General features: G+C 35.7%; 1 protein-coding gene and 1 pseudogene across 1 annotated transcript in view; both read right to left on the reverse strand.

The window, feature by feature from the left end:
- Window positions 1–13,985, reverse strand: part of LOC145266327 (uncharacterized) — a 231,629-nt gene that overhangs the window by 170,083 nt on the left and 47,561 nt on the right. Inside the window, exons 5-7 of the mRNA XM_080121913.1 lie at window positions 9,817–9,941; window positions 8,101–8,222; window positions 2,553–2,614 (exon numbers count right to left, since the gene is read on the reverse strand). Of these exons, the coding sequence (XP_079978039.1) occupies window positions 2,553–2,614; window positions 8,101–8,222; window positions 9,817–9,941 (309 nt within the window). The remainder of the gene's footprint in view (window positions 1–2,552; window positions 2,615–8,100; window positions 8,223–9,816; window positions 9,942–13,985) is intronic.
- Window positions 7,950–8,067, reverse strand: LOC145266883 (5S ribosomal RNA; annotated as a pseudogene).

Here is a 13,985-nt window from a genome sequence, read left to right on the forward strand (position 1 = left end):
AAAACGTTAGGCACATGGAAACAGCAACACAACGGGTCGATATGTCGTCGGCTATAACCGGCTGGCATGGGTCGCTTCTTGTCTTCATTGCGTCGTTACAGGTATTCTTCCATCGTCGGCATCAATGGCATGTTGGAATCTAACGCTTGTACAAAAATAGCGAACAAATGCATTTTTATAAAAAAATATAATTTATTTAAGATTTAACAATGAGGAGCATATTTTCATAAAGACCAGTTGAAACCAGACGCATGCTACGACGCGTCCGCCGACTCCAGAATGCAACCGTCAACTGTTTTAAAACAATAGAATTGTTTAATTCTCTCTTTCTTCATTGAAAGAGAGAAACAGAGAGAGAGAGAGAGAGAAAGAGAGAGATAGAGATGTTTCATCGCCCATATTTTGTTTTTCAAATTATGTCAACATAACTTTCATTGTGCATTGGATTCATAGACACCTGTCAATCTTCGTGTGCCGACAGTTTTAACCTTAAAAAATGTGTCCTCACTGAAATATGTGTGTTTGCCTCCACACAAGTTCAGACCAAGTTAAGCACAAATTTTATTAATGTAGAAGCCCCCCCCCGCTCTCCCAAAAGGGGCGCTCTCCATTGTGCCACACATTAAGACTGCATTAGGACTGCAATCATTCTGAATTCCAAAGTTGTTTTGAGTTGTGTGTTGAGCAAAAAAAAAAAAAAAAAAGTAGTAGTAGACTTGCAGGCTTGAACCTGTGATGCGAAGGTAGAATGAAAGTGAAAGAAAATCTGACGTCTTACAGATGCTGCATGACGCGACCGGAAGTGTAAAGCGTTCAAATTTAGCATAGTCAGTCGAAAACAGAAGATGACTTGAAGAAATGGCGTCGGAAAATCTCCTATGCAAATCCACTATACAAAGCTGTCCAGTTTAGGGTTAAGGAATAATGGTTTTAGCCAATATTTAGATATTTTTCGCCCGAAAGGTCGGCTTCAAAACCATACCGATCTTGTGAAAATCGGTCGCCTCTAGCGAAAAATTTAGGCAGACATACAAACAAACAAAGATACATACATTAAACTAGACAGGTGAGATTTATATTATAGACTAGCCTGTGTGTCGAGCGTTGCCCGGGTGTTTGGAGGTGTGTATTGAGCAAAAAAAAAAAATGTAGTAGTATGCAGGCAGGTTCGAACCCATATCGCAAAGGAGGAAAAGAATGTAAAAAAAAGTGACGTCTTTGCCGTTGTGTCCACTGTCAAACCGGAAGTGGCGAAGGTTAAAATTCAAGCTAGTCAAGCAAGAAAGTCTTTTTACATACGTGCGCGGCCACTAGCCTTCATTTTCCGATCGACGTTTTTCCATGCGTGGTCGTTAATACCGTCATGGTTGTGTGCTTCTGTTTAACCCAAGACGAATCTACTCATACATGGAAAACACGATGGACACTTGTTTGGGTTTCAAAGGTTTTATTTAGAGAGTTTGCTTTTTGGGGGAGAGACCACGTAAATTATTACGTGGAAAAGCGACTATTGAGAGTATGAAGATCAGCAAGCGAGCACGTATGTATAAAGACAGTTGGCTCTTGATCGCTCACAATAACGAACATCTGTGACTTCACGTTTCATGTAACAGCCAAATATTCTTCAAGTCGATAAAACGAAAGTCACTTTCTGAAACATGTATTTAAAATTTACGTAACGACACGATGAGATTTTAGAAAATGAGAAAAGTCAGAGTTTACCTTAGTGACACCAGATTAATTACCAAACACTATCAGACGATCCCATGCTTTAAAGGATGTGTGAATGGTGATAACGTACGTATGTGGATGAAATGCTTTCGAATAATGTTGTCATATAGATAACAAATAGAATACAATTCATTTTTTTTTTTTTAGTTTTTGGACCCCCGACAAAACGAGGGTGGACCTGTAAATACATCCTTGTCCGTTCATCTGTTCCTCTGTTCGTCCGACTCTCCGTTCGTCTTTCCGCAATTTCTCAATAAGTACATCTTGGATTTTTTTTTTTTAAATTTTGCACAAACATTAAACATGATATGAGTAAAAAAGTAACAGAACGGATTTTCCGGGAAAACTATGGTTTCCTCCCTAGGGGTGCCTTTCGGCATAAAATGGCTACGATTGACACTTTTGTGCTTATTAAAAAAATTGATGCCTTGGATTTTTATAAAAACTTTCTGAAAAGTTGTAACAAACTGATTTCTATATAATTTTCTTTGTCTATACTGCGCCCCAGGTGTTGGGTATGCCCTAGGGGCTCTTTTAGGGCTAATAAAAACACTCCATTTTGGGGATTATATTACCACATTTGTCCAAAAATTTCTGTGTATGTCTATTTAGAAGTTTTGCATGGAGCTGAACTCAAATTTACATATGTTAAGGTCTAAAACTGCACCGTTTGTTCATTTTCACAAAGATGTACGTCCCCTGGAAACTTTTGGGGGCTAAGTGGGGGGGGGGCAATGTTGAACTTAGTCATTTTTTATGCCTCGTTCACTGTGCACTCACGGGGGACCATACATGCTTCACTTGTTTTTAATTGTTCTTACCTCAGTTTCAGGTATGTTAAGAAATTTTGCATAGACCTTGAATAAGTCTGATTGTAGGAAATCTGAAAAACAGAAAAGTTTTGTTAAAAACAAACTTTCAAAGCTTGGGAGAGTGGGAGGCTTTCACAGAGCTTGGAAAAGGGGGGAGTCGTGAAACTTTGGAAACAGAAGAGTTTTCACAAATGTTGGGAAAGAGATGGGCTTTCACGAAGCTAGAGAAAGTGGCGGATGGGGGTGGGGGGTCTTTCTTAAAACTTGGAAAACGGAAGGTCGTTCGTAAAGCTCGTAAAAGTTTGAAAATGGAAAAGCTTTCACAAGTGTTAGAAAATGGAGGAGCTTGCACGAAGCTTCGAAAAGAGAAGGAGGTCCTTCACAAAAGTTGGGAAAAGACGACTACACTAAAGTTGAGAAATGGGAAGGGTCCTTCACAAAAGTTGAGAAAGAGAGAACTTCACAAAAGTTTACAAAGTGAGAGGCTTTCACAGAAATTGTAAAATGTGGGGTCTTCACAAAATTTGAAAAAAGAAGGAGCTACGTATTGGTTGGGAAAGGGGACGTTCGAAAAGTTTGGGGGATGAGATGCCTTCACAAAACTTGAAAGAAGAGAGGGCTTCACAAAAGTTTGAAAGAGAAGGGATAATTGCAAATACTGAGAAAGGAAGAAGCTTTGCAAAGTAAAGGAAAAGTCTTGGTAACGGTTCTGAAGGGAACGGTCATTGCAAAGTTTGAGAAAGAGGATAGATTTTCGTAAATGTTAGTAAAGGGAAGGGGAGAGGTTTTGTAAAAGTTCGGAAGGTCTTTTAAAAGACTGATATATTTTATCAGGGGCTTTTCATAGAAACAAATCACAGAGCTCTTCATCTGTACAAACACTGCATTATGCAATTGGCTTGAATTTTTAGAATACTTTGTACATTTTATATTTTTATTTGAGAATTTCGAAGTCTTCGGCAAAGACACGCTGGGTGAAAACCACACACAAAGTAGACCTATTGTAGAGTTAAACACAACATGAAAACCAATAATATAAATAATAGAATATATATACAGGAAACCAACAATTATATATATATATATATATATATATATATATATATATATATATATACGTTTTATTTTTTATTACCGTATCTTTCTGTTAAGTTACATTATTGTTTCGGCTACACGGCCGTTTTTTTTTGCCGTCTGTAGCGTCCTCAGACTTTAACAGAAAAGTAAAAAGTAAAAGTCTGAGGACGCTACAGACGGCCAAAAAAAAAAAAACGCCCGTGTAGCCGGAACAATAATGTAACTTAAAAGAAAGATACGGTAACAAAAATAAAACGCATATTTGCTCTACACCAGTATTGAGCACTTTCTTCAGTTTTTATTAATTACCATCTCCACTATATATATATATATATATATATACAGAGAGAGAGAGAGAGAGAGAGAGAAAGAAAGAAAGAGACAGAGAGTGAATAAATGACAAAAGACTATATTCCAAAGTTTATGAGGTTGACCATCTTATAATTTATTCCTTTAATTCAGTTGACATTTATAACTCTTGATATTCAGAATGGCGTAATGTAAACATATTATAAGGTATTTACAGCTTCTCTTCCAATTTTCGAATTTTAATCATGTAAAAACTTTATTTCCTTTAGATGGATTGATTGTTTTCTTTATATTTATATATATATATATATATATATATATATATATATATATATATATATATATATATTACGATTACCCCTACTCAGAAATAAATTTCTCTTTGCTGTCTTTCTATATTTTTCTCTCTCTCTCTCTCTCTTCCCCCTCTCTCTCTCCTTCTCTCTAGGTATATATACATGCACATATATATATATATATATATATATATATATATATATATATATATATATATATATATATATACAGATAGAGAGAGAGAGTGTGTGTGAGAGAGAGAGATTGATAGTTAGTTTTGTTTTTTTTTGTTTTTTTATATAGGCATCACCACATCATCAAGGCCAAGAGGCCACTCAAGGATAAGGGTTAAAGAGTGTACAGTAGAAATTGGACAATATAGTAATCATTAGTAATGAAAATTTGGTAAATTTGATAACTTATATGGAACGGCTCATCAAGAACTTATTTACTTTAGACTTGAACACAACCATATTGTAGTCAGCCGGAAAGCAGGAAAACGGAAGACAATTCCACAGGCGTGCAGTTCTAAGAAAGAAGCTTTGTTCATGGAATCTACGTTTAGGTTTAGGCACAGATAAAGAGTGGGGGAAATTATTGATAGTGTTTACAGCTAGACGAGTGTTTCTTGTGAAAGTTTGGCGAGGGGGAACCATAGATTGAAGCTCAGTTGAACACTTTCCATGAAAATAACGATACATCAGAGACAAACTCGCAACATCTCTTCTGTGAGATAGAGGTTACAAGGAGGAGAAAAGGACATCTCCTACGAGGCTACGAAGTCTATTTTGAACTCTATCAAGGCAGGACAAGTCCTTTCTAGCAGCTCCTGCCCAGATGTGGCAACAGTATTCCATCCTTGGACGTACCTGGCTCTTATATAGATAGAGAATAGCATCAGCAGTGAGATATCTACCGGATCGATAGAAAGATCCCACCATTTTTCCAGCTGCCTTGGCAACAGATTTGATATACGTGTTCCATTTAAGATCAGGAGTAATGGTCAAGCCCAGAAGCTTGTCAAAACTTGAGGCCTCCTGAAGACGAGAGCCATTCATTTCAATTGATGACAAATATGGATTAGAATGTTGATGATGTAAAGAGAGAAGCTTGGTTTTAGATGCATTAAAAGTAACCAGCCACTCCTTTCCCCATTGTAAAATGTGATCAAGATCAGAGGAGAGAGAATTAGAGAGAACTTGGTCGTTTACTGTCTTAGATGTGGTACCATAAATGGTAGTGTCGTCAGCATAAATGTCTACAAATGATGTAAGGATATGATTTGGAAGATCATTAATGTAGATCAGGAAAAGAGTTGGGCCCAGGATGGATCCCTGAGGGACACCGGCATTAATACTGTGAGCTTCTGATTTTTGCCCCTCAACTACTACTCTTATGAACCTATCAGAAAGAAATGATTTAATAATTGAGAAGACTTTTCCAGCTATACCATAGCTAGCGATCTTATGAAGTAAACCTTTATGCCATACCCTATCAAAGGCTTTAGATATGTCAAGAGCAATTGCCCTAGAAAGATTGCCACCGTCGAGAGATTTGCTAATCCTATGCGATATAACTGTAAGGACATCTGCTGTAGATCTAGCAGAACGGAAACCATATTGAGTGTCACTAAGAAGGTTATTTTTGTTGAGATGGTTGATTACTTCTGTATTTAACACAGATTCTAGCAACTTACTCATGACGCACAGGAGACTTATTGGCCTGTATTGAGAGGGGGATGAGCGATCACATGAATTCTTAAATACAGGGCATACTGATGAGATTTTTCGGGGAGATGGGAAACTATTCTCCTTAAGACAACGTTTAAACAGTTTTGTAAGTATGGGCGCTAGTTCAGGTTGAAGTTTTTTGAGTACTATAATTGGAATACCGTCAGGGCCAGTTGCTTTACTCGAATCAAGGTTTTTGATTAGCTTGGCAACATCATGTACAGATATACGTATATCACATAGCGTGTTTTCTGATACAGGAGGAAATATTGGGGGTTGGCGGTCTTGGTCGCAAAGGGTAGAATTAGCTGCAAAGTTCTTGACAAAGAGTTTGGCTTTGTCTGATGCTAACGAGATTACCTCAGGTCCATTGATAATAGTTGGGATGGAGCACACGCTTCTGTTCAGGATTCTGTTTGCTATTTGCCAAAACTGGTGGGAACCAAGCCGCTGCTCAGCTACTTTGGACTTAACAGATTGTGCATACAACTCTCTTGCGTTCCTTATTACTTTCTTACAATGGTTGCTGGCAGTTCTGAAAACGGCTTTAGTTTCCATACATCTATTACGTTTGAAGCAGTGGAAAAAGTGATTTCTGTGCGCAATGGCAGCAGCCCATTCTGGAGAGAACCATGGCTGGCTGTTAGGTTTTTGCTGAAACTTTTTAGAGGGTATGAAATGGTCAATACCTACAATTAACCATTCAGTCAGGTCTAATACTATAGAGGACACATCCTTTTTAAACATGGAATGCAGAGGTAGATCAGATATAAATGTACAGAAGCTATCCCAGTCAGCCTTAGTGTATCGATATACTGTACGATGAAGAGGTACGTCTGGGGACTTATTACATTTCATTTTTATCTTAATTGATACAACAGAGTGGTCGGAAGATCCAAGAGGCGACAGAACAGAAACTGAACATAGTTCAGGGCAAGTTGTGAGAAAAAGGTCTAGTAGGCTTGCATACTGGCCGTCATTATCGGGCACACGGGTAGGTTCCTGAACAATCTGAGTGAGGTCATAGGCAATGGAGAAATCATGACAGAACCTCCCCTCATCATCGGTCTTGATAGATAGATATTTCGTCTGCTAAAATGTTTTCATCTTAAATTCTACACAATTATGCAGAATGTAGAAACTATGCATAAATAAAAGTCAGTGTAATATTGAAATGAAACCAATCATCTAATAAGCAAGTATTAAAAATGAATAATTGATTAATTACTTAACGCTCTTTTTTCAAAGTAATATTCAAATTAATTGACCTTCATGTAGTCCCTCGCATACTCATGATTGAGTATATTAAGTAGTTCGTTTTAATAATTTTGAATAGAAAAAGTGGGCTTTTAATATCAATGTCAGAGCGAGAAAAAAACCAAGCTTTATACTTATATATATATATATAGATAAATAGAATATACTAAAACTTTGAATTCGTTTGTCAACATATCAAATTTTCACCCCATGACGTCATTTCTAGCAAAATTTTCCAACCTAACGACTAAGACTGGAGCACTATGTTTTGGTTTCGATTCTAGCTGATGGCACCCAATTCATATTTGTTTTCTTTTAACTTTTGAAATTATTACTATATATTGGACACAATATAATATTCGATCAAGTATTGGAGCTATAATAATAAATACGAATGTTACATAAATTAAAATATATTTAAGCATATTTTACGACCGGGCAACGCCGGGAGGAGGCACTTCTGCATATTGGGTACAAAAACAAATCAATAAGGAGAAGGACGTTAGTTGGTAAATCAGGATAAGAACGAGTACGTTCTTGCAAATTGAGTACTCTCATTCGATGCCTCAGCAGTCTCGAAAGACAAAGGATACCCCCTGTAGGGGCAGCAGCGTGTGTAATTGTGAGGCAAGGGTTGCGCAATCCCAACCACATCTCTCCTGAATCGGCACTGTTTGAGTCCAGTGGCAAGGAGAGGTCCAGGACGACTGGAAACAATGCCGAGATAAGCGGAGAGCACATACAGCACCTGGAAGTCCGAAATGGTCACCCATCTGGTACTGGCCAGGTTCATCGTTGCTTAACTTCGGTAATCTGGCGGGAACCGGTGTGTCAAACGTGATCATGCCGTATATACGTTCTTGCAAATAATGACAAACCAAACTTACCAAATATATTCTTCGGGTTAAGCATGTGACCAATAGAAAGCCGTTTCACAATCATCTCGAGAAGCTCCTGCTGCTGTTTTTTAGAGCATGTTGGTTTCACGTCAATGTTTTTGATAATGTCACTGAGCAAAAGAGAAAATGGATACGACAAATTAAGGCACGATGAACAGTTCCTGCTAATTTTTTTTTTTTTGTGTGTCATATGTAGGCATGAAAAATTAAGTTACGACAAATGGATTCCAATGAATTTCTATTTTTGCGATATTTAGGCACGGCAAATTAAAGCACGATAAACCAATGCACGACAAATTGATTGAACCTTTTTCTATTCTTGCGATATTTAGGCACGGCAAATTAAAGCACGATAAACCAATGCACGACAAATTGATTGAACCTTTTTCTATTCTTGCGATATTTAGGCACGGCAAATTAAAGCACGATAAACCAATGCACGACAAATTGATTGAACCTTTTTCTATTCTTGCGATATTTAGGCACGGCAAATTAAAGCACGATAAACCAATGCACGACAAATTGATTGAACCTTTTTCTATTCTTGCGATATTTAGGCACGGCAAATTAAAGCACGATAAACCAATGCACGACAAATTGATTGAACCTTTTTCTATTCTTGCGATATTTAGGCACGGCAAATTAAAGCACGATAAACCAATGCACGACAAATTGATTGAACCTTTTTCTATTCTTGCGATATTTAGGCACGGCAAATTAAAGCACGATAAACCAATGCACGACAAATTGATTGAACCTTTTTCTATTCTTGCGATATTTAGGCACGGCAAATTAAAGCACGATAAACCAATGCACGACAAATTGATTGAACCTTTTTCTATTCTTGCGATATTTAGGCACGGCAAATTAAAGCACGATAAACCAATGCACGACAAATTGATTGAACCTTTTTCTATTCTTGCGATATTTAGGCACGGCAAATTAAAGCACGATAAACCAATGCACGACAAATTGATTGAACCTTTTTCTATTCTTGCGATATTTAGGCACGGCAAATTAAAGCACGATAAACCAATGCACGACAAATTGATTGAACCTTTTTCTATTCTTGCGATATTTAGGCACGGCAAATTAAAGCACGATAAACCAATGCACGACAAATTGATTGAACCTTTTTCTATTCTTGTGATATTTAGGTACGACAAATTAATTAATAGATTCCAATGATTCTCTATTCTTGTAATATTTAGGCACGGCAAATCCAGGCACAACAATTTAAGGAAAGCAAATTGTATCCGATGATTCTCTATTCACGTGGTATTTAGGTACGACAACTTAAGGCACAAGAAATTAAGGCATGACAAATGTTTCTAGCTGTTTTCTTTTGTTTTCTTTTTCCTTTCGTTAAAGAATCTTTGTAAAAAAAATAAGTTTTTTCAGACTCATGGAAAATATTTTTCAAAAATACGAGTCAAGGATGAAAAGAAAAAAAATCTGTTCTCCGTTAGTTAAAAGAAAAAATATTTGTTAATTTTTCAATTGTAAATGTTTTTTTGTTTTTGTTTTTTTATGTTAATTTTTCAATTGTAAATGTTTTTTATTTTTGTTTTTTTATGCTAATTTTTTAATTGTAAATGTTTTTTGTTTTTTATGTTAATTTTTTAATTGTAAATGTTTTTGTTTTTGTTTTATGTTAATTTTTAACAAAAAAAAATACAATAAAAAGTGAAAAATGCAACTTACTCGAGAGTTTTGGTTGATTTGCCGCCAAAATACTGCAATTCTCTTAATTGACACAAGAGCCCTTCTAGCATTTCTGACAGACTGCCATGTTTGTTTTTATCATAATAGCTTGCTATTTTTTGTAACTGGAAAAAAAAATTATTATCATTTAAGGCGACGTAGTGATAAAACACACACACACACACACATAGATTTCATATTTGAGACATAACGTCTAAAATAAGTGCCTTTTTATGAGTGGAGCTATCGTATAAATCCGAAAATCCTGTTGTTGGCCATTGGTTTCTACGAAATTTTTCTAGTGAGAATTCCCCCCAGAAATACATCGGTACTTGAGACCACGTGAAGGTTGCCAACATCTACAGTAAAAGTGAATTTTGCGGAATGAACCGTATTCGAACTTGGGACATCCAGGTTGTCAGTCCGTGTCAGTAACCACTGAACCACTGTCATCTCCCATCTTACGTACAATTAACTAGCTGTCATGATTCGGTGTTGCCCGGGAGTGCGTGATGTCTAAAATACTGTACTGTAAAAACCTGTTTCGTGACGTTTGCAAACTCCTTGATGCGTGGTATCATCCTCCTCTGTACAATAATGGTGATCGAGTTGAACATTTGTGAATAAGATTCTTGCATTTTTTTTTAATTATTTATCTATTTATCTTATTTTATTTTAAAATCGTTGGATTTATTTTTGGAAAATTATGAAATCTTGTTATCTCGCACACGGCTCAACAATGTACGGCACTCGTCTGCTTTCAATAAAATCCCCTCAATTATCTCCACTTTAGGCTAACATTCTCTCTGTTTTACTTGTTACTTCTCTTTTCGAATTAGTAGCAACAGTAGTCGCTGGAGCGACGTGGTTGCTATGGAAACCAGTCATAAAAATTCAACGTTAAAATAAAGATAACTTTATTTTATATGTGTTTATGGAGGCAAAGGATAAGACTGAAATTAAACAAAGAACAAGTGAATTTATTGGAAGCCTGGAAAAATCATGGATTACAATAGAAAAATGCGAGTATGAAAAGTAATGTGGTTAAGCTTGAATATGGAAAAGTAAAAGACTCGTTCTTAAAACTGGAAAAGAAAAGGACAAGATATTCTAGTAAAAAATATAATAAATTTACAACTTAAAATATTGCAGCATTAAGAATTTTTAAAAATTCAATTTGTAACATTATATAATCAATTCTTAATGTTGCAATATTTTAAGTTATAAATTTATAATATTTTTTACTAGAATATCTTGTCCTTTTCTTTTCCAGTTTTAACAACTAGTCCTTTACTTTTCTATGTTTAAGCTTAAACATATTACATTTCATGCTCGCATTTTTCTATTGTAATATATATATATATATATATATGTGTGTGTGTGTGTGTGTGTGTGTGTGTGTAGTGCCTAAAAATATATTCACACTTCGAATAGCGATAAAAAAAAACTTTATATATAAACATACAGTGAAATGGAATACACATAAAACCGAATATATGTGTGTGTGTGTGTGTCAAATCCAAAGAAACACGATAAAAAATAATTAATAATAATAATAACAGTAATATTTTATATATATATATATATATATATATATATATATATATATATATATATATATATATATATATATATAATAGGACAACACGAGAATGAAATGAAGACACAAAACTATATATAGGTAGATATAGAATCGATCATTTATTGAATAATGGAATACAGGCAAAATTTGGGGGATAGATAGGACTCTTTATGCCAGGGCATTTCGAAGCCTAACGCTTCTCATCGGGAGAGTAGGGAAGGTGCTAGGTAGCATGGTGGGGATGCTGCGTCTAGCGTAATTTTGTGGCATTGATCTTTCTCTTTTCTCTTTTACTTAAAGCTATATATATATATATATATATATATATATATATATATATATATATATACATAACTACTTCATTTACTCACATAAAATTAATGTATGAAAGTATAAGTTTATGCGTAAACTTTAAGTATTTACTTCAAAAGTTCTCAATACGTAGGTAGAGCTAGTTAGTAAGTTATAAAATATATATGGCGATTAAGCTACACTGAATATTCCGCGTTTCATCCACTCTAGGACTCTTCAGGCTTAGGCGCATAAGCCTGAAGAGTCCTAGAGTGGATGAAACGCGGAATATTGAGTGTAGCTTAATTGCCATATATATTTTATAACTTACTATATATATATATATATATATATATATATATATATATATATATATATATATTTCTCTTTTTTACGATTACCCCTGCTCAGAAATAACTTTCTCTTTGCTGTCTTTCTATATTTCTTTCTTTCTTTCTTTCTCTCTCTCTCTCTCTCTCTCTCTCTCCCTCCCTCCTTCCCTTTCTCTCTCTCTAGAGCGTATACGCGCGTATAGTGGCTGTATGCAAATGCCGAGCCGTGGGCGAAGTGAGATCACGGTAAGGCAAAAGAAAAGAGAATTGCTATTCAAGCTTCTGGGTTGGGAATTATAAATTATGCAATTAAATGCATTTTTAATGGGATTTTTAAAAAAGCTGATGTCTTGTGATTGGAGGGAGGGAGATTTCCATTCGTACTTAGGGTTAGTGGTAGGTAAGTATTTTTACTTGTTTTTCAGTATGAATTTAACTGAACTTAAGCAATCATTTCGGTCGTATTTTGATTATCGTATATTGATGAGACAATTTTTTTTTTTTTAAAAAAATGCTGAAAATAAAAGTCTTAGTTTCCACACGTTAAAAGTATATAGGTCGGTAGATAATTTAATTCTATTGTTTTTGCTATAAATTATTTGTTATTTTTTGTTTACGAGTTGGTATTCTGGATCTTTACCTTATTGCATACACATGCAAATATTCTAGGGGTTTTTCTTTCTATATTTAAAAAAAAAAAGTTATGGAAATTGCTCCAGACAATATATGAAGCCACTTGGTGTAAGAAGCTAAAAGTACTATTTTAATGGGAAAAAGCAGACAACAATATGTGTGAAATGGATATATTCCGACCCAGAAAATAGCAAATCTTCCCCCTTTGTCAGAAAAAACATTACATGAAATGTGAGGACTAAAGGATACAATTTTTTTTAAAACTTGAGCATCGAATGATTTAAAAAAAAAATGCAAAATCAAAAAATTATTTTACAAATTTGTTACTTTTTTGTTGTATTTTTCTTGGGACCACATTTACCCCAGATCAGTTAAACCGGCTCCTTCCAACGAACTCACTGCATCTCGCATGAGAGCTGACACTATTAACAGCTAGTCACAGTTCCAGTTGCGAACACTATAAATTGTCGGACCCAGAATGAGTTTGGTATCTTGCTTCCTGAGCTACCTATATAAAAGCCAGGTACGGCCAAAGATGGAGTACTGTTGCCTCATCTAGGCTGAAGCTGCTAGAAGCAGCTTAGCCTGCCTTGACAGAGTTCAAAATAAATTCGTAGCTTAGTGGGGGGGGCCCTTTTCTCTTCCCTGCAACCTCATTCCTACAGAAGAGACATTGCGAGCCTGTCTCTGCTTTATCGTTATTTTCATAGCAAGTGGTACCCCCTCGTCAAACTTTTACAAAAAAACATCCGTCTAGCCAAAACCACTATCAATAATGTCCCACACTCTTTATCTGCGCCTAAACCTTTATGTAGATTCCACGAACAAAGCTTCTTTCTTAGAACTGCACACCTGTGGAACTCTCTTCCGTTTGCTTGCTTTCCAGCTGACTACAATCTGATTGTCTTCAAGTCTAATGTAAACAGGTTCTTGATGAATAATCCAATTTACAAAATCCTAACTACTTATGTTTACTACTCTATAATCACATTGACTAATGTATATCCATTAACTCTTATCCTCGAGTGGCCTCCGAGCCTTGATAAGTGGTGATTCCTGTATACAAAAAAACGTTCTGGCTACATTTTTAGCCCCGAGAAGGTACCGAATGAATGGATTCTCTGATGAGATTACGCTATTGACAGTGGAGGGCGTGACCAGCCCAGCAAAGACGTCTCGTGAGAAGAGCCCGTGGCACCACGTTCGGACCACTGCGTTCAGCAGGAAGTGTTGCTAACTTATGTAAGAATTGGAGGATGCGAAAATATGTTTTAAATAATTCTACTAGATTTTTTAAAAACTTTCTTGACTGGAGCAATTTCGTTTCGGTT

The sequence above is a fragment of the Euprymna scolopes genome, chromosome 41, assembly GCF_053919585.1.
Source record: "Euprymna scolopes isolate OS-2025 chromosome 41, ASM5391958v1, whole genome shotgun sequence".
Lineage (NCBI taxonomy): Eukaryota > Metazoa > Mollusca > Cephalopoda > Sepiida > Sepiolidae > Euprymna > Euprymna scolopes.